This window comes from Garra rufa, chromosome 18, assembly GCF_049309525.1.
Source record: "Garra rufa chromosome 18, GarRuf1.0, whole genome shotgun sequence".
In the NCBI taxonomy this organism is placed as follows: domain Eukaryota; kingdom Metazoa; phylum Chordata; class Actinopteri; order Cypriniformes; family Cyprinidae; genus Garra; species Garra rufa.
This window is the reverse complement of record NC_133378.1, coordinates 2,232,892-2,259,830: the sequence shown is the minus strand read 5'-3', so window position 1 is coordinate 2,259,830 and position 26,939 is coordinate 2,232,892. Positions and strand designations below refer to the sequence as shown.

At 39.1% G+C, this 26,939-nt stretch overlaps 1 protein-coding gene across 1 annotated transcript; it reads right to left on the bottom strand.

The window, feature by feature from the left end:
* Nucleotides 1–193: 193 nt before the first annotated feature.
* On the bottom strand, nt 194–26,687 carry rbbp8l (retinoblastoma binding protein 8-like). The gene is made up of 15 exons (XM_073823505.1): nt 26,548–26,687; nt 20,630–20,730; nt 18,168–18,210; nt 17,980–18,075; nt 17,787–17,899; nt 17,320–17,395; nt 16,523–16,704; nt 16,348–16,400; nt 16,187–16,248; nt 13,899–14,598; nt 11,801–11,930; nt 11,689–11,723; nt 11,483–11,576; nt 1,657–1,744; nt 194–1,564 (listed from the first exon to the last, which is right to left on the bottom strand). The coding sequence occupies exons 2-14, from the start codon at nt 20,694–20,696 to the stop codon at nt 1,659–1,661; spliced, it is 1,737 nt and encodes a 578-aa protein (XP_073679606.1). The 5' UTR covers nt 20,697–20,730; nt 26,548–26,687; the 3' UTR covers nt 194–1,564; nt 1,657–1,658.
* Nucleotides 26,688–26,939: the final 252 nt, after the last annotated feature.

Sequence of the window (26,939 nt, the reverse complement as noted above, 5' to 3'; positions counted from 1 at the left end):
TGAGGAAAGAAAGACATGAACATCTTGGATGACAAGGGGGTGAGTACATTATCTGTACATTTTTGTTCTGAAAATGAACTACTCCTTTAATATGCAAATACTTATAAGAGAGAGGAAATAGGACACCTGCGTATTAAATGCACAGACCATAGAAATTCACATTAGAAATGTACAACACAGAAAGCTGGGTATGTTGATTCAAGGGTTTTTATTAGGATTTTACCTTTTGTACTTTCCACTTACACATCTTTGCTTAGTATACAAAAGTAAGCAACCCTGATAGCACACATACATCACAGAGATGTCTATTTGACATCTGTATTTACATCTGCAAGAGTATTTTTTTAAAGTGTGTTTGCTCATCTGCAATACGTCTATAGGACGTTTCCTATCAGATGTCAAATATACGTTTATTAGACGTCTATGATGTTTATGATTTAGAATGTATGTAAAACTGACATTTTACAGACGTTTGTACACAGCAGATGCTTTCCAGACCAAGCGATCTTTAACAGATGTACATGTGCTATCCTATCTGGAGAGCTAAGTGTTGTGGTGACTGGCTTATTCAAGTGAAAATGTTGAGTTGTTCCGATGACTCAAAACACTCACGTTCGTTCTTGATTTAACCTCTTCCTGCAACAATGCAGGTGTTTCCCACATCCTAAACCAATTACAGGTGATAGATCACTAAGTATAGCCACAGCTATCAGTACATGTGATGTACTTACTTATTTAGATAGACATTTTTTGTTAGGTAACCGTTATATCTTGCTAGTATCTAAAAAGTGAGGAATTTTTTAAATCCTCCAAATGATCTCGATCTAAAATAGTGCAAAGCAAAGCTAGTTTGAAACAATGGTACAGAAAGTTCAAAAAATGATACTTTTTTTTCTTCACAGTTTTACCCTTCCTCCTTTCACACTCTGAAAGCTTTTACAGCTGCAAGTGGAAAATTCACTATTACAAAATATATGCTTGACATCTCAAAAAAACCAAAAGGGGAAGTAGAGGGTTTTTCATTTTGTCACATCTACAAGAAGCAGGCCGTAGTGCTCAGACAGAGACAAAAATAGATGAGATGCGACACCTCTTACACGGAAGAGAGAAAGAACGCAAACTGAGACTTGACGTGACAATAGTAAAAACACAAGATGGCAAGCAATTATATTTCCTTATGTTATATGTGCTTATTAACAACTCATGATACTGTATGTTATAAAAGAGGAAGAAGTGAAACCGGGGAAATAAAAACATATCTAGCTGATAAGTTTATTTACAGCCCCCCTTGTCAGTAAAAACAGCTGGCTTCCTGTTTTGGTACAGCTGGGAAATTGAACCAGTGAAGTAGCAAATTCATTCAACACAAACTCATCCACGTACAGTATGAACAATATAGCTTGCACGGCCTGCTAATAGACCTTATTTAATTCAGTAGAGGTGTGGCTGAATTTTAGTGTTGGTTTTTCTAGAAGATTTGAACTTGGAAACTGGTGCTGAAGGGTGAAAACAAAATCCAAAATCCTAACCACATCAGATCATAGATCATAGCTGAATCCATTGCCTGTGTTTAAAAAAAAGAGAAATACATGAAGAAAAATGTTCATGAAAATACTAAGCAAAGCCAATTAAGATAAAACAGTGAAAAAAACAGACCTTCATCCTTGCTCTGAGTCTGCATGGTTTCCTTGAGGACCTCTGCTCAGCCGTATTTTCCTCTCTTTTAGTGAGCGCTGGGAATGAGCTAAAACAAAACAATACAAGTGAAATTTTAGAAGATGCTAAACGTATTAAAGGGACAGTTCAGCCCAAAAAAAAAAAATAATTCTGTCCTTAATTACTCAACTTAATTTTGTTCCAAACCTGTAAGACCTTCGTTCATCTTCAGAACACAAATTAATATATTTTTGATGAAATCCAAGAGCCTTCTGACCCTGAATAGACAGCAACGCAACCGTAATGTTACGAGATTACTTTTTGTGCGTTTTAGTTTTTGGTTCCCATTTTTGTTGGGAACTATATACCTCATTGCTGAGGAATATAATGTAGCAATCTAGTATCTAGGCTTTTTTATTAATAAAACTTGCGGGGAAGCGTTTATGTATGTGCGCAGCGCAATGCAATCTCTCTCTCTCTCTCTCGCTCAGTGTGTGTGTGTTTGTGTGCATCAGTTAAAGCAGTGCATTAATATAGAACGCTGATCAAACTGACTTGGAACTACCTGTGCATAAAATGGTTTTACTGCATACCTGCCAGAATCCAGAATCCAGTATTCTGACAGACCATGGATTAATATTAAATAACCTACAGATAACATTCCCTGATGGTTATTTGTTTTGCAAACATAACATTACATTCTCAGAACGCTGCATGGTGGTTACTATTAAATAACCTTAAAATAACCTGTAGAGAATGTTTCCTAATGGTTGTTTTTAGGCTATTTTTCGCAACCATAAAATAATGTTCCCATAACGTTGCCTGATGGTTGTTTTTAAAATAAACTTACAGAAAACGTTCCCTAATAGTTATTTTTAGTTTTTTTTTGCAACCACAAAATAACATTCCTAGAACGTTGTCTGGTGATTGTTTTTAAAATAACCTAAAAATAACTTACAGATATGTTCCCTAACAGTTTTTTTATGGTTATTATTTTGCAACCATAAAATAATGTTCCAAGAACATTGCATGATGGTTACTATTAAATAACCTAAAAATAACCTTTAGAGAACTTTCCTTAATGGTTATTTTTAGTTTTTTTTTTTTTTTGGAACCATAAAATAACGTTCCCACAAGGTTGCCTGATGGTTGTTTTTAAAATAACCTAAAAATAACTTAGAGAACATTTCCTAATGGTTATTTTTATTTATTTATTTATTTTTGCAACCATAAAATAACATTCCGAGAACGTTGCCTGGTGGTTGTTTTTAAAATATCCTAAAAATAACTTACAGAGAACATTCCCTAATGGTTATTTTTAGGTTATAATTTGGCAACCATAAAATAGTTAGGTTATTATTTTGCAACCATAAAATAACATTCCCAGAACGTTGCCTGATGGTTGTTTTTAAAATAACCTAACAATAACTTACAGAGAATGTTCCCAAAAGAGGTTTGGGAAACATTAAAATAATGTTATACAAGCCAAAAACTTGTAACGGTGGCGGCCCCCTAGATAAACAGTTTTATAGAAAATGAGTTTACCAAAAATATTCGGGCGCCAGACAGGAATAAGCCTGTCAAAAAAAAAATAAATAAATATATATAATGAGTCCCAGATAGCCTCTAAAAGCCACCTATTACATACACTATCCCCAAATGACAGGGGAATATACACCATAAATTAGAAAATGAATACACAGAAAAAGATAGGGTTTCAGTTCAGTTCACATGTATTTTCCACATGAAAAACAAAAACAAAAGAAAAACCCATCAAATTGTAGTTCACAATGAGGTGTTTTCGCATGACACCGTAATCATTCAAAGAAAAAAAAAAATCATCATAAAATAAAAAAAACCCACTAGATAATCCATAGTACTGCGGCGACCGCGGGCTCCAATCTAAAACTGCATTCAGATCGGCAGTTTCGATAGTCCAGTTCTCTGAGCATTTACAATTCAAAACCAATAAAAAGAGAGAAAAAGAAAAGGGGAAAAAAAGTAAAATACAAACAAGATTAATGTTAATCGCCCACTGAATCAGAAATAATAACAGGAAAAATAAAATACTCACATTAAGGGGAGTTATACGTTATAGTGTGCGTGGGTGAATGTGGTGTTGGTGAACGTGCAAGTGTGTTTACGGCAAGCCATGAGCCATCCGACCGGCCGCTCGCGAACTTCGGGGTGAAAGAGTTTTCCAAACTGCAAATGGAGGAAGATCTACTCCAAGGAACAAACGGCATCCAGGTAAATACACTTCTCCTCAGCTCCTAAAACAACACACGCCTCTGCGCTGGTCCTGCCGCTCGGACATTGATTTCTGTTAAATCCTCCGGCGATCGCTCCAGCATTACACAGTGCGTGAATGTGCGCTCAGCTGCAACAGTGTAAACTGCACGCTAGACAAACGCGACTTGTCCCGTTGCTCTTCCTTCTTGGAAAAAACTCCTCCTTATGGTGAGTCTACTTCCCTATATATGCAGTTACATCACTTCCTTCCCAAATTAGACATACGTTCCTATTCGCTGGCAGTCATGACAATTGTTTTGGTTTCACTTTTGCATTTCCCCCTTTTTTCCACCGCTACACTCTCCCCCCCGACAAAAGAAACAACCCATGGTTGTTAAAAGAAGATAGTGAGCTTAAAATCCTAGAAATACTTCATCTTCATTGTGGGATTCCTGGAAGATTTCACGAAGTTTCTGTTTTTCTTGGATGTCTATCTCTTCAGCTGAAGGGAAACAGGGTTTTAAATTGCACACGTGGACAGTGCGGACATCTTCCCCAGTGCCCTCCAGTGCTACCCTGTAGTTCAACGGGCCCAACTTCATGATCACCCGGTAAGGTCCTTTCCATTTCGGGGCTAGTTTAGCACTGAAGTGGTGAAGTGCACTTGATTGGGGAAAATTTCTTACCCATACACGGTCTCTCTCTTTAAATGAACTCTCTCTTCTATTTTTGTTGTAGCTTCTAAGTTGTCTTACTTGGCTTTTTCTGCAGCACTCCTTTGCTCTTGCTTGCAACTGAGACAAATGTTCAACAATGTCATAAGAGGGTGCATCAGGAGAAAGGTTTTGGCCGTGCAGGACTTTGTCTATTGGACCCTGTATCTTTCTTCCCAGGTGGAGCTCGGCTGGGGACATTCCAATAGTTTCTTGGACAGCTGAATTGATGGCAAACCTTAGCTCTGGAAGGTATTGGTCCCATTTTTTGTGGTTGTCCTCAACATATGCTGCAATCATTTGCTTTAAGGTACGATTTACTCGTTCAGTCATGTTAGTTTGGGGATGATATGCTGTTGTTGTTTTCTGTGTTAACCTCCATTTTGTACATATCTCTCTGAATACAGCAGAAACAAACTGTGTACCTTGATCGGACAGGATAAAATCAGGAACCCCCCACCGGGTGAGAATTTCCTTCCGAAGAAGAGATGCGACAGTCTGTGCAGTGGCTTTCCGTATGGGGAACAATTCAACCCATCGTGTAAAGTAATCCACAAAAACTAACAGATATTCGTATTGGTGAGTGCTGCGGGGCAGAGGTCCCATAATATCTACTCCTAACATTTCATTTGGTCGTGAGGTGGTGATTTGTTGAAGTTTTCCAGCAGGTTTTTGATTTCCACCTTTTACTGTCTGACATTTCACACATCTCTTGACATGCCGTTTCACATCTGTCCACATTCCTGGCCAGAAAGTGACATCATGCAGCCGCTTGAAAGTTTTATATATTCCTACATGACCACTCAAGGGATGAGAATGATAATGCTGTAGGATGGTTGGAATCAAGCTTCTGGGCATGTACACACGAAAATGTACTTGACCACTGGGCAGGTGAGTCTTGTGATATAATTTATCTTCAATTACATCAAACTGTGCTTTCAGAAGATTACCGTCTTTTGCCAATTCTTGAAATATTTGTGCAATCTCAGTATCTTTGTGTTGTTCATCCCAGATGACAGCTGCAGTAACTGGAAGCTCTAGATCGTCTTTCTGGGTGGAGTATAGATTGCATTCAGGTCTGGAGTGCATTCGTGAAAGAGCATCAGGTGCCACGTTGAGTTTTCCTTTGCGATATTCGATCACAAAATCGAATTTCTGCAGACGGAGAGCCCATCGAACCAGTCGGCTGGTGGTCTTAGTGGAACTCATCACCCACTGTAAGGCTATATGGTCAGTAACAACGGTAAATAGCTTGGGTTCAAGGTAATGTTGCCATTTTTCCAGTGCCCAAACTACTGCCAAACATTCCTTTTCAGTTACAGAATAATTGATTTCTGCTTTATTTAAGGTCCTACTCCCATAAGCGATGACCTCCTCTAGGCCGCTGTCTTTTCTTTGGGCCAAGACTGCACCCAGTCCAGTGTCGCTGGCATCAGTATAGACCACAAATGCTCGTTGCAGGTCAGGATGACCTAGTATGGGAGGAGAGATTAGACAGGCTTTCAGCTGTTCGAAGGCTTTCTGACATTGAGGTGACCACTGAAAGGAGCGTCCTTTTTTCTTTAGAGCATTGATTGGCTCAGCTATTTGAGAGAAGTTGGGCACAAATCGGTGGTACCATCCTGCAAGTCCCAAAAAACGCTGAACTTCTTTCAGGTTGCTGGGCACGGGGTAAGATCGAATGGCTTCCACTTTACTTGGGTCTGCCGTAATGCCTTCAATGTTCACCACATGACCGAGAAATGACAGTTCCTGAAGACAAAACTTGCTTTTTTTCAGATTGACGGTTAATCCAACAGCTTGGAGTCTAGAAAGAACAGTCTGGAGATCCTGGAAATGCTGGTTCAGCGATGGTGAGTATATAATAATATCATCAATATATACAAAGCATATTTTTCCTCTTAATTCTCCAAGAACAGTTTCCATCAGCCTCTGAAACGTTGCAGGGGCATTTTTCAATCCGAAAGGCATCACATTAAACTGGTACAGACCGGAGGAAGTGATGAAAGCGGTCTTGGACTTGCTTTCAGGGTCCATTGTTACCTGCCAGTACCCACTGTTTAAATCAATAGTGGAAAATATGACTGCTCCTGAGAGTGACTCCAAGATCTCTGTGATATTGGGTAAGGGATATGCATCTCTCTCAGTGATGGCATTTACCTTACGATAATCGACGCAGAATCTTAAATTCCCATCCTTTTTTGGGACTAAAACCACAGGTGAGGCCCAGGCAGAGTGTGATGGTTCTATTATACCATTTTCCATCATTTCCTTCAATTGTTCTCTCACAACAGTTTGTTTTTCAGGAGTTAATCGATATGGACGTTGCTTGATGGGTACTGGGTGAGTGGTGTAGATACAGTGTTGGAGAACAGTTGTCCGTCCAAGCTGAAGAGTACAGACTGTTGGATTGGATTGTAGTAAGTGAAGTAATTTTTGCTTCCCTTCCAGCGGTAAGTGAGCGTCTGTTACAGCCATCTCTATCAAGGTATGGTCATCCATGCAAGTTATTGGAGGTAATTCAGATGGTGGAAATTGTGATGGAGAGATAGAGCTGAACAATGAAAGTGTTTGGTTTGAGCGTTGAGTTTGTGGATGTGGAGTCCTTTCCAAATGTTGGGGTCTTTCAAGGGGAACACTGGCGTGTCCAGGTTGAAAAGGATACTCATCACTGAGGTTTGACTTAAATGCATACTTCTGGTCAGCTACATTTATCTGCAGTCCGCTGGAAAAGATGAAGTCCAGACCTAAGACGATGGAGTAAGCCAGTGCTTTAGAGGTGAGAATGGCAGCATGAGTGGGAAAGACTTTGTTGTGAAGGGTGATCTGAACATCTGTCCATCCTATAGGTACTTCGGCTTCTCCATTGGCCAAATATAGTGGACCGAGGGTCCATGGACGGAGGTTGGTAAGGGAATCAATTTCCTTCCACAAGCTTTCATGGAGAAGGGTATAACTTGCTCCTGTATCCAAGATGGCTTTTCCTCTCCAAGCTCCAATACTAATGGGTACAACTAACTGTTGAGGTATGGAAACAAGCTTATTAGAGGCAGATTTGTTGGGTGACTTTGAAGGGTGTGTAATAGACAGAGCATTGCTAGACGGTGGTGTGCCTTGCTTCTGAGGTTGAAAAGACCGCTTATTTCCTGCAAAAGGATGCTGACTAGATGACTGGGGTGACTGCAGGGAAAAATGGAGTGGACAGTTGCCTGGTGGGTGCTGGCCTTTGCATCTCCAGCACTGGACTGGAGGTCTTTCAACAAGTCGATTGGAGGTGGGTCTTGGATGGTTGGTTGATGAGGGTTGAGTCATGCGGCCTTCATACTGTAACTGCTGAACATGATCTTTTTCTAGCTGATGGCCAAGTTTCACTAACTCATCCACAGTGCTTACACGGCTGCGAAGTTGGCTGGCGAGGTAAGGTTTGATATTCTTAAGGGTCATTTTTACCAACTCACTTTCCGTTAGAGCGGGCTTCCATCGTTTGCATAGGGCTCTGTATGTGAAAGCAAAGTCTCTGATTGATTCTTTTTCTGCCTGTGTTCTAGTTCGGACTCGCTCTGCCAACTCATCTTCATAGTCTTCAGAGAGGAAAGCTGATAGGAAAGCCGTTTCAAACTCGCTCCAAGTGGTAATAGCAGATCGAGCAACTTCCCACCAATCACGTGCCGTGCCGTATAGAACGGTGCGGAAAGTAGCTAAAATATCAACATCAGTCAGGGGATGTAAGGCCAAAAAGTCTTGACAACGAGTTAAATATAACAGTGGATCAGCATCATCTGAGGGTCTTCCAAATGTTGGAAAAGTTAACTTCAAATGATCACTTTTGACAGCTGGTGTATGGTGCGATATGGGTACAGCCTCTGAAGGTGGAGGTGGAGATGATGATGGGACTGGGTGGTGAGAGGGTAACAGAGCACCTCTTGGTTGGTCTACCACTGCCTTTTCCAGTGATTTAAAATAATTACTCATTTCTGATCGTAGATCTTTAAAAGCATTGCTTATATCATAAATTTGAGTACTACAGTGACTAATTTCTTTGGAAAGCTGTGCACAGGTCTTTCGAGAGTCTTCCTGTGTGGCTTGGATATCCTTTTGCAATTCCAGCTGAACTTGTTCTACCATAAAGCGAACTTCAGAAATTAAGGTACTTTCACTTTTCTGGAGTTCGCCTGTCAACATCACCTTCATGGCTTTAGTCAGTTGATCTGTGCTTTCACCCTCATCTCGTTTCTGTGCAGTTATCGTGTCCAAGATTTGCTGATAGTTACCTTCTATTTTGGCGGCCAGTGTTGCAAGCTTTGCTTTGTGCAGGGAAGTGGATTTTGCAGATTCTTGGGTGAGTTCTTTCACAGCTTTTCCTTGCTGTTTTAGACAGTCAAATAAATGATCCCAATTTCCTTGTACATGGGCAGTAAGCTGACAAATTTCCTTTCCAGGAGTGGGAAGGTGACCTGGCAGACGCTGCTGTGACACAGAGGAAGGTGGTGAAGTTTCAGTGGAGGTGCAGAGTTGCATTGGATCCGGCTGGAATGAAACAGTGCCACCTGGAAGTGGAGGAGCAAAGTGCACCTGAGTCCTGGGGTGGGGACTGCTGAACTGAGTTGGCGTGAAGGGGAAGGTGGGAACAGGAGAAGGAGAAACAAGTCTTGGTTGCACATGTGGCCAGACTGGAGTTGCTATATCTGGGGGTTCAGGTGGCCAGACGGGAGTTGACATGTCTGGAGGTTCGATTTCCACAGACGTCGAAGGTGAAGGAGGGGTAGTGGCCATGTTTGTAGTGTGTATGTGTGTGGGTGTGTAAATCTGTGGGCAATATGAAATGTTGATCAAAATAAAAATCAAAAAGGACTTTCTGGCATGTATATGTGGGGTTTTTGGGGCAATTTGGGGCACCAGAAAAATAACAAAAAAAACAAATAAACTACAATGCACAGTTCCACATTTTTCTTTTTCTCAACAGTTCAGAATTCAAGTAAAGACATTCAAGTGATCACATTTAAATTGTTTTTTTTTCAGTTCAAGTTTTTTTTTTTTCAGTTCAAGTTTTTTTTTTTTTTTCAGTTCAAGTTTTTTTTTTTTTCAGTTCAAGTCCCTGTTCGGGCGCCACTTCTGTAACGGTGGCGGCCCCCTAGATAAACAGTTTTATAGAAAATGAGTTTACCAAAAATATTCGGGCGCCAGACAGGAATAAGCCTGTCAAAAAAAAAATAAATAAATATATATAATGAGTCCCAGATAGCCTCTAAAAGCCACCTATTACATACACTATCCCCAAATGACAGGGGAATATACACCATAAATTAGAAAATGAATACACAGAAAAAGATAGGGTTTCAGTTCAGTTCACATGTATTTTCCACATGAAAAACAAAAACAAAAGAAAAACCCATCAAATTGTAGTTCACAATGAGGTGTTTTCGCATGACACCGTAATCATTCAAAGAAAAAAAAAAATCATCATAAAATAAAAAAAACCCACTAGATAATCCATAGTACTGCGGCGACCGCGGGCTCCAATCTAAAACTGCATTCAGATCGGCAGTTTCGATAGTCCAGTTCTCTGAGCATTTACAATTCAAAACCAATAAAAAGAGAGAAAAAGAAAAGGGGAAAAAAAGTAAAATACAAACAAGATTAATGTTAATCGCCCACTGAATCAGAAATAATAACAGGAAAAATAAAATACTCACATTAAGGGGAGTTATACGTTATAGTGTGCGTGGGTGAATGTGGTGTTGGTGAACGTGCAAGTGTGTTTACGGCAAGCCATGAGCCATCCGACCGGCCGCTCGCGAACTTCGGGGTGAAAGAGTTTTCCAAACTGCAAATGGAGGAAGATCTACTCCAAGGAACAAACGGCATCCAGGTAAATACACTTCTCCTCAGCTCCTAAAACAACACACGCCTCTGCGCTGGTCCTGCCGCTCGGACATTGATTTCTGTTAAATCCTCCGGCGATCGCTCCAGCATTACACAGTGCGTGAATGTGCGCTCAGCTGCAACAGTGTAAACTGCACGCTAGACAAACGCGACTTGTCCCGTTGCTCTTCCTTCTTGGAAAAAACTCCTCCTTATGGTGAGTCTACTTCCCTATATATGCAGTTACATCACTTCCTTCCCAAATTAGACATACGTTCCTATTCGCTGGCAGTCATGACAATTGTTTTGGTTTCACTTTTGCATTTCCCCCTTTTTTCCACCGCTACAAACTAATGTTCTATTTTCGTTAAGAAAACTTTCCTGGCTAACCAAAAGCAAACCTTTACAAAATAACATTCTGGGAACAAAAAACATTCTGGAAACATTAGAATAACATTCTACAAACCAAAAACCAACGTTCTGGGAACGTTAGATTAATGTTCTGGGAACATTCTACAAACCAAAAACTAACATTCTGGGAATAAGAAAACTTTCCTGGCTAACCAAAAACAAACCGCAAAAAAATAACGTTCTGGGAACATTCTGGGAACCAAAAATTGTTAGCTGGGATGTCAGTTTTTGACATGCATTCCCTAGAGTAACAAACTGCCACGGAAGAGAAGAAATTGTTGAATAAAGTCATTATTTTTGTTTTCATTGCACACAAAAAGTATTCGTGTAGTTTCATAAAATTAAGGTTGAACCACTGATGTCACATGGACTGGTATCAATGTCCTTACTACCTTTCTGGGCCTTGAACGTGGTAGTTGCATTGCTGTCTATGCAGGATCAGAAAGCTCTCGGATGTCATCAAAAATATCAGAATTTGTATTCTGAAGATGAATGAAGGTCTTATAAGTTAGAAACGACATGAGGGTAAGTATTTAACGACAGAATTTTCATGTTTTTTGGGTGAACTATCAATTTAATTGAATAATCATAAAAGAAGGATCTTTTACCATCCGTATCCTGCCCAGGTCTTTTTCTGCTTGCTTCATGGTTATTGTTCTCCTTCTCCTCTTGCTCCATTGGTCTGCTTCCAGAATCAGACAGCTTTGCCACCGACCACAACAAAGCAGAAGTTAAAACTGATTTCTTAAGATCCAAAAACCTTAATTAAAGCTGTTTGAAATATGACATAACATAAATTCAGTACTAAGATTACCTGTCCTCCTGATTTAAGGGACTCCATAACCACAACTGCAAGGAAAAACAGTGCAATTAAACTTAACCCAATCCAGTTAAACGTAAACCAACTCACAAGAGTGCAACTTTACCTGGTTGGAGGGAAATGGTTAGAGGTGGGATTTTCTTCTTCTCTGAGCCGACAGATGTTTCAGCTGCTGGAGATCTTTCAGCTTTCTTAACCTCTTCCTGGTCTTTACATGTTTCCTGTGCTTCCTTCTGCTGTGTAATGTGAACCAAACATCACAGTCAATTTTATTTGCATACTCATAAATACAAACATGTACAATGCTTGTTCCTAAAATGTATGAATTAATTCAGTCACCTGAGGTAAATCATAGGCATTTTGTATTCATTTGTTCCGCTGTTTTATTTAAATTGTGGCTACAATTTAACTACATTAAAATAAAGGGATGAAAAGATTTAACAAAACCACATCTATTTAGCCACAATATCAATTTTTTTCTATATGCCCAGGGCTATGTAAACAGGAACAGTGCAAACACAAAGAAACATTAGTCTGAGCATGCAGCAGTTAGTATACAGTATACAATAGGTTAAAAGCAGAGTTTCATAAACAAGAGGTTAATATTGACAAAGTGACATTTAAAAAACAATATAAACAGTATATGTTGCTTATCTTGCAAAAATAGTTTTAAACGAAGACGAAGCAGAACCTTTTTGTGTCAAAGAGCAAGGACTGCTAGTCATGCAATATTCTTGATCAAAACTATGCAATATCCCTAGCTAATTAAAAAAAGCTTTTCTTTAGCAATTAGCACTTTGCTAAGCTGGTAGGCTATGATGGAATTTGAGCATTTCTTAACCAAGCTAGCAACATGCTAAGCTAGCAGCTAGCCAAGCAGTTAGAAAAAATTGAAAACTGTTACACATTTTTTTTTTTAACTTGACAATTTTTGGGTTTAATGTAATATTTTACTACTTTTTAAAGTAGTTCACTTCCAGAACAAAAATTTACAGATAATGAACTCACCTCCTTGTCATCCAAGATGTTCATGTCTTTTTTTTCTTCAGTCGTAAAGAAATTATGTTTTTTGAGAAAAACATTTCAGGATTTTCCGCCATATAGTGAAACTTCTATGGTGCCCCTGAGTCTGAACTTCCAAAATGCAGTTTAAATGCAGCTTTAAAGGGCTCTAAATGATCCCAGCCGAGGAAGAAGGATCTTATCTAACGAAACGATCGGTTATTTTGGAAATAAATTGACAATTTATTTAATTTTTAACCTAAAATGCTTGTCTTGTCTAGCACTGCATCAACACTGTGTATTTCAGTTCAAGACAGTTAAGGTCATTGCACACTGAGTCTGAGATTTTTGTACGTGATTTTTTCATATAAGTCATCTGTTCCTATCAAAATGCTTGCCATGGATGTGTAAATGCAGGAAATCGAACCTGATCTGAATTTTTCATGATTGACACTCCTGTTGAAAAAAAACTATTTGCTGGTTAAGTAGGTTTTGATGCTGGGATGCTGGTTTTAGCTGATCCTAAACTGATTTATGCTGGCCCTAAAATGGTTTATGCTTGTCTTTAGCTGATCCCTCTGTTTAGGACCAGCTTAGAACCAGCACATCACCAGCTAAGGTCCAGCATAAACCATCTTAGGACCAGCATAAAAACCTACCAACAGGGACAATGTGTGGTCGCATTAATTTTTTAACATGCATAAATGTTGGACAAAATTTCAGACTTTGGGTAGGTTGAAAAACTCAATGAAAAACCATCTTATTTTCTACATTCTACATTGCTGCAGAAGTACTAACCAAGTGTTTACAAAGTGAACATGGAAAGAATATCAAATGCCCTTTACAAAAAAAGATAAAACGGCGATGTAGGAGGATTTTGAAGTTGGAGAAGAAAATGAGATGGGAGTTTTTCGACCTACAAGACCAGCATTTGAGGTTAAAAAGTATATAAATTGTCATTGTCAGAAAATAAACGATTGTTTCACTAGATATTACCCTTCTTCCTCAGCTGGGATCATTTAGAGCCCATTGAAGCTGCATTTAAACAGCATTTTGAAAGTTTAAAGTTTGTACATTTTTGTTCTGAAAGTGAACTCTGCTAATCGAAAATTCTCTCTTCAGGCATTAACACACTCATAAAATAGTCTCAACCAAAGAAACGTCTTTACTGAGGAGGTATTTCTGAAAAATTTGATGTCTACCTGTGTATTATTGTCTGTTGTCTGCTGGTCACTCTGAGGACTTGATGGATATTGAGATGACGACGAAAGTGTCGCAGGAGGTGAGGAAGATGAAGACGAAGACGCATCGCTCTGTGAGTGTGTTTTCTCTTTGGTTTTTGAACGTCCCGACTCAGATAAATCTAACGGTGCTTCTTCTTCTTCCTCTCTCAGATTCTCTCCAAAAATCCTCTCTGACTGCGCTGCTGGGACCCTCCATTGGGGTGGTGCTGTAACAGCTTCTGTCACTCTCTTTTCTCTACTCTCTGCATGCTCCGACATGTGTCTGCGGGACCAGGGCCGCAGGCCACTAGGTGTTGGACCATGTGTGCGAGATTGGTGGTTGCTGCTCGGTTGAATCAGTTTAGGAAAACGTAGTATGTTTGAGCTGGGAATTGGGCTCTGGCTTGGGTGAACCGCTATCCCGCTACCCACACCAGAGCTGGCCGCTGCTACCGTTGCCCAGTCAGTAGAATCTGAGAGTGACCATGGGATAGACAGGCGACCGGACTTGATCGGAAGCGGTCGGAAGGGGACGGGGGCATGGATTTGTTGGCGGTTGCTACGTTCCTCAGAGGTAAGAGAAGGAAAAATGGGATTGCTTTTCAGTAGACTAAGAGGAGATGGAAGAGAAGGAGACAAAGGGGAATGTCTGTGCTCAACCGAATCCACGCTAGCAGATCTGTGGACACATGAGGAGAAGAATTAAGATGTGTCTTAATCCACAGGTATCAAGACTTGTATATGGCTCAATATAATGTAAATGATGTCTCATATAAAAAAGATTCATGTTATTATAAAAAAATCTACATTGCTTTATACATATTTCGGACTATGGGGGGATGGTATTATTTCGATGATGTCAAATGGTTGCACTCTGTGAGCTACTGGCGCTACCTGTTGCTATTTTTACCACAACACAACTCAGAAAACACTGACACGATGACCACGGCTACTAAAATAACTTACAGGTGGCGGTGGATATAAGCGTAAGTAGGGCTGGGCGATTTGGCCTAAAATCAAAATCTCGATTAATTGGACATTTTAACCCGATTACGATTAATGAACGATTATTTTATTCATTAATAAAATTATATTTAATTATATTTAAATAATATTTATTTTTTTGCCCTCATAGTTCACTGACAAGTTTTGTACAGTAAATATGCTCACATATTACAAGTGAGAGATTTTTGAATGAAGGGTGCACACACTATCTACTATCTATGATTATTTATTGAACATCAGTGTTGAACAACTGAAATTAAAGCACACATTGCTTAAAATGAAAAGTCACATTTTTCTTAAATTAGTGAAAATAAATAACTTGCACTTTTGGAAACAAAATAAATTATTTATAAAATAATAATAAATATTAAAAGTAGAAAATAAGCAGTATCTCTTCTAAATAAAATTACTCTTGTATATCCTGTAAATACTTTTTACTGTATAAATACTGTTTAAGCTCTCCATCGACATGTCGGCAGAATAACGCAACGTAACGGAGCGGGGTCACGTGACTCCACACGCAGTAGTGTTTTTAAAGGGAAAGTAATTGAAATAATTGACCTGGAAAAATTTGATCGATTATAGGTTCTGAATGTCGATTTCGATTACTTTTCGATTAATCGCCCAGCCCTAAGCGTAAGCTTTAACCAAATGACATACCATTGAATTTTCCCCACAAGGAGTCTAAACGCCCCAGATATAGAGTGAAATCCGCACTGAGAAACTCTTTTAGTGGCTGCGGAGTCATGAAAAGCGTCTGCATGTTTACATCCTGCCAGGATGGCGTCAAGCATTTCTTGTCTCTGCCATTTGTAAGCTCTTTCAGTAGCTGTGGTCTACTAAATGCCTCAAAGGCATCAGGGCTAAAGTGGAGAGAACAAATACGCAAGTCTTTAGGAAGTATTATTCATCCACAGGCGTCTTCACATTTTTTCAAGGAAAGCAGTAAAGACTTGCATCCCTCCTCTTGTTTTCCTTCATCTGAAAATTACAACCAAAACCTGTATAATGTCGCATTATATCAGTATTTTATTTTCTGAGGTGCACTGCGGTAAAAATAGCAACAGGTTGCGCCAGTAGCTCACTAAGTGCAACCATTTGACGTCATCGAAAAAATAGCACCCTCCATTGTCCAAAATATGTTTAAAACGTTGTGGACTTTAAAAACAAAGCAAATCTTTCATGGGTTTTTTACTATTTCAGTAAGAGACATTGTTTATGTTATATAAAGCCATACAAGTGTCTTAATACCCGGGGTTTACCTTCTTTCAGCACTGTGATCTGTGGCCCATCTTGAGGTGGGCAACATGGGCTTATTCGATTCCTGAAAGACAGAAACATACATTTTAGCAACAACGAGACAAGGGAATATAAAAAAACAAGATTTACCAATTTAAAAGAGCTCAAAAACAATATAGCTTACAAATGAAAATGCCCTGCCCCAGCTTTGCATAAGTTTGTGTTCAGCAGCCTTTTCTGTTCAGAATAAAGAAGATTATTAAAGATGTTTTCATTATTCAGTAGTAGTCCTTTTTAAGAATTATCAGAACAAAATAACACTGATCTTATGCATGTCAGAAATTTCTGCCATAACCTACCCAGGTCAGTTGGGCTGTTGTCCGTCTCACGTTTGACAGTTGCTGCAGGTACAGTGGCGTCCCCTGGTGGAGGCTGACTGGACTTCAGCCCTGACGCCAGTAAAGTCACAGCAGCCACTGCTGTGTCAGGTGACACCTTGATCTCTGGGGTGATTGCATCCTCTGAATGACCATTGTGCCGACTAAAAGGTAAAGCAAGGAATTTGTACATTTTATATTACATACAATACATTGTACTAGTCTGTTAAACTGGCCCTAACAAGTGACCAACATTGGCTTAAAGATATTTTACCAAAATTTGGTGCAGACCACATTATGTTGGCTAGTATTGCATGGCTACAGGTACAGTTACATTTACATTTATTCATTTAGCAGACGCTTTTATCCAAAGCGACTTACAATTGGGAATACAACAAGTGATTCATCCTAAGGAGGCAGATCAACATAGGAAGTGCTCAAAAATACCATATGACAGGCGTTGTTAGATGAGTACGGGCTAGAAAGGGAAGATCAGGAAAGAGAGGAAAATAATTTTTTTTTATTTTTTTTTTATTTTTTTATTGAGTCAGATAGTGTCGAAAAAGATGGGTTTTCAGCAGTCGCTTGAAGACAGTAATGGAGTCTGCGTTCCGGATGGGGGTGGGAAGATCATTCCACCAGGCAGGGATGTTGAAGGAGAATGTTAGTTAATCATATTGTGCCACTATGTGACAGAACCTGAACTTGCCCATGAAAAACAACAGGAAATACTTGCACAAACATGGTAAGAAAGCATGTTGAGCAAATAGGCCACTTACTTCGATGGATCCCTCAAGCCCTTAAGCTCCTCTCTCAGTCTGTCGTTTTCTTTCTTGAGTGCATTCATCTCACTCACTGCAGCAGTGAACAAGAATATCATCAATATTTATATATATTCCTGTGACCTACACTTTTCTTAAAATTAAGTAACAATATTTCAAAGGAAATCTAACTTATTTTTCATATCCACCTTATTTTTCCTGTAAGAGTGGGTGTGGCCATTTGTAAATTTTATGGGTCTGGCTTCCACTCTCATCTGCATCCAGGTATTTTTAGTTGTACCAAGCAGCTTGTTTTGCTGCTTGATATCGCAAAGTTGTGTGTCACACTGGATTGTAGTGCAAACAGTTTTACCATTTACTGCACGTTGTTATTTTTCTCATTATTTCCCTATGGCGGCTAATGAACCGGAAGTCCTGCCCATAGGATTACTTCTGCGTGGAAAAAGGTTCTATTTATAGCTCACCCAGTAAAGAGATGTGCTGCAGACTCTGGAGCTGGGAGTTTTCATACTCCTGTTGTCTTTTTTTAGCCACGTCCTGAGTGACTGTACACCTGTCACACAACCCGGCCCGCAACCTGAGGATCCACAGACACATCCAGTGTAAGCAGTGGTACATGAGACTAAATTTTAGACTAACTCTCACAAACAAACACACCTGTTCTCAAGCTGTTTGATGTTCTCAGTAAGAATCCGCTGTTGTTCTTTCATCTGCTGGTTCCTGCTGTAAAGTTCTTCTATGCGCTTTGAATCGCTACAACAGAATGCACATAAAACATTGTTGAGATGGATGTCAAATTTGATGTTGGTTAATTTTAGCTTGAAAAAAGTGGTATTCGCACTCACATATTCTTTTTATTTGTCAACTCCAGAACTTTCTCTTGCCATCCTGTAGAGAGAGAAAGAAACACAGTGAATCTGGACAAACACTAGATGGCACATAGGAAGGCAGTGGTGGCTGTTATGATTTAGCTTGAAGTAAAAGTGGATCAAGAGATCCAAGATGTATATGAATTTGTTTTTTCATCGGACACATTTGGAGAAATTTAGCATTGCTCACCAATAGGTCCACTGCAGTGAATGGGTGCCGTCAGAATAAGAGTCAAAACAGCTGATAAAAACATTACTGTAACCACAAGTAATCCACATAACTATTTAGTCTATCAATTAACATCTTGTAAAGCAGAAATCTGCACATTTGTAACAATCAAATCCATCATTAAGGAATTTTAACTTTTAGCTTTCACTTTCGGACAAAATATCTCTAGAGAAATAGTCCTCTGTTGTCCTCTCACATCAAAATTTATCTGCATGTATGTGACCCTGCACCACAAAATCAGTCTTGAGTAGCACGGGTATATTTGTAGCAATAGTTAAAAATATATTGTATGGGGCTAAATGACAGATTTTTCTTTTATGCTAAAAATCATTAGGATATTAAGTAAAGATCATGTTCCATGAAGATATTTTGTAAATATCCCACTGTAAATATATCAAAACTTAATTTCTGATTAGTAGTATGCATTGCTAAGAACTTTATTTGGATAACTTTAAAGGCTATTTTTTTGCATTTTTTTGATTTTTTGTATCTCGACCAAATATCGTTGTATCCTTACAAACCATACATCAAGCATACATTAGCTTTCAAATAAAATAAAAAAAAAATGACTAGTTTTGTGGTTCAGAGTCACATGTGTTTTCTTAATAATAGATTTAAGTACAAGCACACAGCTTTTCACAAGTTGTTAATTGGTGGACTGGAGTGTGGATTATTGTGATGTTGTTATCAGCTGTTTGGACTCTCATTCCAATGGTACCCATTCACTGCAAAGCATCAATTGGTGAGCACTGATGTAACGCTGAATTTGTCCAAATCTGTTCTGATGAAGAAACAAACTCATCTACATCTTGGATTGCCTAACGATATAGGCAAATTCACAGCTAATTGTTACTTTTTGGTGAACTATTCCTTCAAGTATCATGTTCAGGCTTCTTTTTGGCTTCTTTTTGAAGCGTTAATGTGAGTCACAATATAATGCCATTGTGCTGAATTCACCCCACCTTCATTAATTAAACTATCTTCTTTTGTGTTCACAATGAAAGGCATAAAAGACAAAAACGGAAGCCAATAAGGATTGGAATGACATGATGGTGAATAAACAATGTCAGATTCATACTATACAATGTTGCTGATTTATTAAGAGTTTGTGAGCTCACAGCATTTAATATTAGCAGGAATAAATTGTTATTTACTGCTATACATTATACTATTGGCACTCTAGTTAGTGACTCGGACTCGAGTCGCACTCAAGTCGCATTTTTATAGACTCAAGACTCGACCTGAAATGACTCTAGACTTGACTCAACTCGAAAAAAGGACTTGTGAATTTTCTTTTCTGCTCAAGATGAGAACGTTTGAATTATTGAAGACATTTTTAGTAGATAATGCTTTTTTAAGTAAAATATTAAAATAGCATAGATTTCAGGAGGAAAACCCTGAACAGAAACAGTATTTTTTTTTTGTCTGGGCCTCTGCTTGGAAGAAAATATTGAGGCTGTGCATCTTAAACTTTAATTGATTACCCATGACTTACATCTGAAATAAATATGGTATGGTTTGTAATATCTGTGTCACATATTTCCTTATGTGTCATGGTAGATATGACTCTTATTATAGAATTTGATTACAGAAAAACAGTTCTGAAAATGTTAATGGATTAAAACATATAAGTAACAGGCTGCATGTACATTAACCTTACATCTTAACATCTCTTTAAAAAAAAAGCAGATCATAGATCATATGTTTTGTCTATAGCCTATAAAACAGCTTCGTAAATAGGAAGATTTGATGACTTGAGAATCGACTCGGACTCGTGATCAAAGACTCGAGACTTGACTCAGACTCCAGCGACTAAAAAGACTTCAGACTTAACTCGGACTCCAAGTAATAGACTTGTGAACATCTCTGTTGTTACTGTCGTCTCTGTTTAAGCGCACTGACATAAGCAAAATTTTGCAGGCAAAAAAAGTTTCGTTTGTCAATGCAGCAAATTCATGTGACCAACTTAACCAAGAGGAAAAATCTGCACGGGGAATTTTTGCGCTTCAGCGAAACTCCCGATCATGCAGATTCTTAATCTGTGAAATTTTGGTAGGCAACCGTAACTTTTAGTTATCTATTTTTTATCTTTGGAAAAGATGGCAGAGTTTTTTACCTTATTTTGTATCAGCAATACAGATATATTAATGCATGTCTTGGTGAAATCTCAGTCAAGAGTTTTCAAGACAAAAAAAACAAAAGAAGTTACCCTCTAACTCATGCTCATGCACCTCCCGCAGTTTCTGCAGGAGTTCAGGAAAGCTTTCCACAGCCATGCTGGTGTTCCTGCACACCTGCCTCTTCACTCGTCTTCATATATCAAGATAGGGAAACATGAAAAAGCATGATTAGGGTACAACTGGTAGTAGTTCATGTTTTGCCGTTGCCCTGGCTTAACCTGCTAAAATATGAGCTTAAATTTCTACGCTCCTATATACCAAGGCTATTAAAACCTGGTCTTGTCAAACTGGTTCTGCAAGATGTGCACCGCAGGCCTAACTTTATTTGTGTATGCATGTATGACTGAGTGAAAAAGAGAGTAAGAGAGGAAGAAATAAGAAGAGAGGCATTACCACAATGTGTGTGTGTGCTAGCATTTAGAAACAAACAGGATCAGGAAGTTTATTTATAACTCTTGTAAAGTGCAGATGACTTATAAATGGGTTTCAATTCAACACCTACCACACTAACATCTAAATATGATCATGTTTAGCTTATTTTCCCTAAATGTCCACTCCTTTGCCTTATAAATGACTGCCTTAAAAATCTTTACCAGAGCACTGAAACTAAATTCTTGAGGATCTCCATAGTTGATGTAAAGGCCTAGTCATATAGATCAATGTTTAAAGTCCCCATGAAATCAAAATGGAAGTTTTTTGGATTTTTGTATAAATATGTTAGCCTTAAAGGAACACTCCACTTTTTTTGGAAATAGGTTCATTCTCCAACTCCCCCCGAGTTAATAAGTTGAGTTTTACCGTTTTGAAATCCATTCAGCCGTTCTCCTGTTCTGGCGATATCACTTTTAGCATAGCTTAGCATAGATCATTGAATCCTATTAGACCAATAGCATCACGTTCAAAAATGACCAACGAGTTTCGATATTTGTCCTATTTAAAGGTCCCATATTGTCAAAATCGAAATTTCCTGGCTTTTTTCATGATAACTGAGGTCTAGGGGCTATGTAACTACCATATGAGTTTCAAAACAGTCAATCCACAGTAAACTGCACACAGCCTGCTTAAAGTAGCTGTTCATTTTCACGAGCCGCTGTGACTTCCGTAACGATGTGACGTCCGATCTACTCAGTCACCGTCTTCAGTCACCACCCTGAGCACCAATCACGTCCCACCCTCCTTTTGTCAAACCCAGGCAACATCGCGTCCATAACATTGCTAAGCAACAACAACACGAAAACAAGTCGAGAAAACCCTGTTCAGTCGATAGATGTCGAAACTACATCATTGCACAGGCTTCAGAACAACGTGAATATAAGAGACCAGAGGCACGTCAACTTCAGCCTCTTTCACACAGCGATTCCGGTAAATACACGGATAATGTGTCCCATGATTTGTTCCGGAGTTGTTTGATTTGGTTCATTCACAGTTGTTTTCTGGAATCTGTGCGTGCTTTACACACAACCCATAAAGACATGTGACGTTTGGATGTGAGATGTAATGCGACAAGTACGTTTCACTAAACTGAAACTAACCTGAACAAACTGTGCTTCAGCGCTGATAGTGAGGAGCTGGCTCTGCCCGATCGCCGCTTCATTCCACTTTGCACGTATTTTTCGTCGTGAAGAGTCGCATGGTAACGTGCATCATCACTACAACACTGCCTTTATGGTTCTGGCTTTTGTTCACACAGCGCTCATTCCCGTAATTTTCCAGAATCAGCGCGCATTGTGAAAGGGGCTTTACTAAAGCAACAGTTATGTAGCTTACTGCATTCGGTGTTTGAAAAAGAAAAAACATTAATGATCATTCTGAAATATCCTGTTGAGTATCAGCAGGCTAGGCTCTCTCTATGGCTCTGGGCTCGGCTAAAGTATACATGACCGTAGTTACCTGTGGTTGGCCTGGCTGTGCGTCACTCAGAAAACAACAGGCCAATCAGAAGAGAGGCTCATGAATATTAATTAGATGGGCCAAAATCGACCTATTTTTGACAGAGCTCCTAAAAAAGGAGCTGTAAAAATATATTGAGATGGATTTTGGCACTTATACCGCAAATATATATTCTTAAGGACATCAACAACTAAAATAATCCTCCAGAAATGTGTACAATATGGGACCTTTAAAACTTGACTCTTCTGCAATTATACTGTGTACTAAGACCAGCGGAAAATGTAAAGCTGCGATTTTCTAGGCCGATAAGATTAGGAACTACACTCCCATTCCGGCGTAATAGTCAAGGAAGTTTGCTGCCGTAATATGGCCAAAGCAGGCGCAGTTATATCACACAGCACAACGTGACCAACTGCATGCACAGGGAGCGTTCCTCATTGGAAGTTACCCAGCTGGGAACTAATTTCAGGCGCTGTGTGATATTACTGCGCCTGCTGTGTCCATATTACGGCAGCAAACTTCCTTGACTATTACGCCGGAATGGGAGTGTAGTTCCTAATCTTATTGGCCTAGAAAATCGCAGCTTCACATTTCCCACTGGTATTAGTACACAATATAACTGCAAAAGAGACAAGTTTTAAATAGGACAAATACCGAAACTTGTTGGTCATTTTTGAATGCGATGCTATTGGTCTAATAGGATTCAATGATCTATGCTAAGCTATGCTAAAAGTGATATCACCAGAACAGAAGAATGGCTGAATGGATTTCAAAACGGTAAAACTCAACTTATTAACTCGGGGGGAGTTGGAGAATGAGCCTATTTCCAAAAAAAAGTGGAGTGTTCCTTTAAGGTTATCCATAAGCTAGTGTGTTTCAAAACAATGACAAACTTCGCATTTATAGATATAAGCATTCAAAACTTACAGTCTCTAACTTCTGACAATATGGATTAACGATTTTGATGACATCACCCTGCACTTCAGCTTCTCATCAAACTTTCTGCCCAATCAAATGCTCTCTAGAATCTGAAGTGTCCCGCCCCCTACACTATAAATAGACGCTGAAGCTGCAGCTGAAATCGGTCACTTTTTATTTTATTTTATTTTTTACAGAATTTGTATTTTCTCTATGGTATATGGCCTGTAGTGGATAGGGAACGATTCAGACAGTGTATATATGCTTTCCATTGAGGTCAAAGAAATCTGGTTTCGCGCTGTTTTACAAGAACCACCGAATTGCGCACACACTGCTCTGGTCCAGAGATGCGATAGCATGTCAAATAGTCAAATTCAGCTTTTGCTGAGCTCAACATCTCTAGCCCAGGCTGTGATATAAACAAAACGCTACTGGCTATTTTTTTTAAAGGGGGCGGGACCTATGCTGGACATAAGCCCTGTGTCTCTGTTTCAGTTGAAAATCTCAGTTCCCTCAAGAACATTAAAGGTGAAGTTCAAGTCCAGAACAAAAATCTACAGATAATGTACTCACCCCTTTGTTATCCAAGATGTTCATGTCTTTCTATCTTTCGTCGTAAAGAAATTATGTTTTTTGAGGAAAACATTTCAGGATTTCTTTCCATATAGTGGACTTCTATGGTGCCCCCGAGTTTGAACTTCCAAAATGCAGTTAAATGCAGCTTCAAAAGGCAAGGAAGAAGGGTCTTATCTTGTAAAACGATTGGTTATTTTCTAAAAAAAAATGGACAATTTATATACATTTTAACCTTAAATGCTTGTCTTGTCTAACTCTGCGTGTACTCTGTGTATTCTGGTTCAAGACAGTTAGGGTATGTCAAAAAGTCCCATCTCATTTTCTTCTCCAACTTTGAAATCATCCTACATCGCTTTTTTACCCGTTTTTGTAAAGGGCATTTGATCTTCTTTGCACGTTCACTTTGTAAACACTGAGTCAGTACTTATGCAGAGATGTGGGACGATTTTGAAGTTGGAGGAGAAAATGAGATAAGAGTTTTTCAACCTACCCTAACTGTCTTGAACCGGAACACTCAGGGTACATGCAGAGCTAAAGTATATAAATTGGCTTTTTTTTTTTTTTTTTTTGGAAAATCGTTTCGCTAGATAAGACCCTTCTTCCTCGACTGGGAGCACTTTAAAGCTGCATTTAAACTGCATTTTGGAAGTTCACACTCGCGGGCACCATAGAAGTCCACTATATGAAGAGAAATCCTGAAATGTTTTCTTCAAAAACCATAACTACTTTACGACTGAAGAAAGAAAGACATGAAAATCTTGGATGACAAGGGGGTGAGTAAATTATCTGCAAATTTTTGTTCTGGAAATGAACTTCTCCTTTAAGCAGCACAACTGTTTCCAGGTTTAAAAAGTAATAATAAATGTTTCTGCAGCAGCAAACCATCACATCTGAATGATTTCTGAAGAATCATGTGACACTGAAGACCAGTTTAAAGACATAACAATACTGACTTAGATTTTAAAATAGATTAACATAGAAAACAGTTATTTTAAATTGCAATAATATTTCACAATATTACTGTTTCACTGTATTTCTGACCAAATAGCCTTGGTGAGCGTAAGAGACTTCTTCTTTAAAAACATTTTTGAATGGTAGTTTCAGCCTAGGCGCTGTAAATTACACCAGATACAAGCGTAGGAGTGCATAACTTTTCCAAAAACTGATTGGACACAATAATACTTCGTAGGAGTTTTAAATTTACATGCAAAGTGGGAACTGTGTTGCCAAACAGCATCGAAATACATTATAATGACTCATTATCGCTTTTAACCCCATCCGCACGACTTCTGCCTGTAAAGATACAGCATGTCGCTGAGGGCTCATGGGAGGGTGCGGTTACCACCCCTCCTCCTTCCCCCATACGATCTTTTTTGCATTTTGATCCGAGTGATTTTCGCCTGCTCCTTCACTCTCTCTGCATGTCGGGATATGTTAGATAACAGTTTTGAACGTTACAGCAGCGGGAGCAAGAGGGAACCTGTCTCTCAGAACAGCAAACTTCACTTTTCACACACATTTACACACAAACACACACACACACACACACACACACACACACACACACACACACACACACACACACACACACACACACACACACACACACACACACACACAAACTAATGTTTAAAACCCACCTCTTTGAGCTGACTTTGCATAAACAATTACTAGCCATTTAGAATATCCCTATATAGATTTACCACACAAACAGGTGTTAACTATCATACCTGACCTCTGACTATCAGTGACCTTAACATTTGGGGTCAGGGGTCATTCGTGGTGTCAATACTACGCATATTGTATACTATAATTGTTCTAAAACATATAAAATCAGGCAGTTAGTCAACAGGATGCACAGGTGGAGTTTTGAGCATGGCCTAAGGCATAAGATTATTAATATACATGAGAAAGTATGCTATCAGGACTGATATTACACAATCTCTGCCTATGGTTTTGCTAGGGTTTTGTTTTTTGGCAGGTGATGGTTGTTTGTGCTTTACATGTTTCAGTTTAATCCGTAGTAAAGTACTAAAGGGCAGGACAATCAAAATGAGAGAGAATGTGAGAGACGTAAGCAAGTGAGTGAGCAAGTCAGAAAGAAAGTGAGCAAGAGAGGAAGTTGCAAACAAATGTCAAACTTTGTGAACATGTTTCAAGTTTATGATGCAATCAACTCAATCTTACTAGTATTCAATTGAAATCAGTTTTTTTTTTAATGATTCCTATTTATCAGAAATAATTATATGTGATTAATAAATGTTCTCAATTAATGTGAAAAGAAAAACGCAGTAAACCATTATAATATTACAAAAAGTCCGGACAGGAATAAAATGCAATACTAAGACTGGATAAATTCATATCACTGATCAAATACAGCAAAAATAACAAGTCACCCCACCCAAATGAAATAGCCTGAATAATGAATGATGGGGTTTGTGTAAATATGATGTGTTGCGTTACTGATGAGCGATCACTTAATGCAATAGCTCAATACATAAATACCAAGTCACATGACATCTGGTCAGTACAGTGTGTTCAGGTGAAAGGAGCATTCACTCACCCCGTGCCACCTTGTGGACGTCAATCACGTCACCTGCCAATCACGCGAGGCTGTCGGTGTCCTCGTCACGCCGGTGTCATCCGCAGCCCCCCGGAGAGCCACATCGGATTGAAAACTAATGGGAATGTGAGCGAAATAGAGACGAAAGGTAAAGAAGAGTGTTTCAAACGCCCTGCGCTCCTCTCCTCCTCCTCCTCCTCCTCCTCTCCAAGCAGCCCCTCCTTCTCCTCCCCACTGACGAGGAGAACAGGTTTGAGCAGTTCCTCGCCGCGGCACACAAACACCAGTTCTCCCCTGGATAAACCGGTCCTGCTGAAATCCCACTAAACCTGCCCGGCCACAAAGAAAAAAAAAAAAATCCTCAGAAGGATATAGAGAACCTTTAGACACAC

Coding starts and splice junctions, on each gene's coding strand:
- rbbp8l (XM_073823505.1), bottom strand. CDS start 20,696: ATGGCTGTGGAAAGCTTTCCTGAACTCCTGCAGAAACTGCGGGAGGTG. Junction 16,249..16,347: donor GGGGCAGGGCATTTTCATTT/GTAAGCTATATT, acceptor TCTGTCTTTCAG/GAATCGAATAAGCCCATGTT. Junction 11,577..11,688: donor CCCTTAAATCAGGAGGACAG/GTAATCTTAGTA, acceptor TCGGTGGCAAAG/CTGTCTGATTCTGGAAGCAG.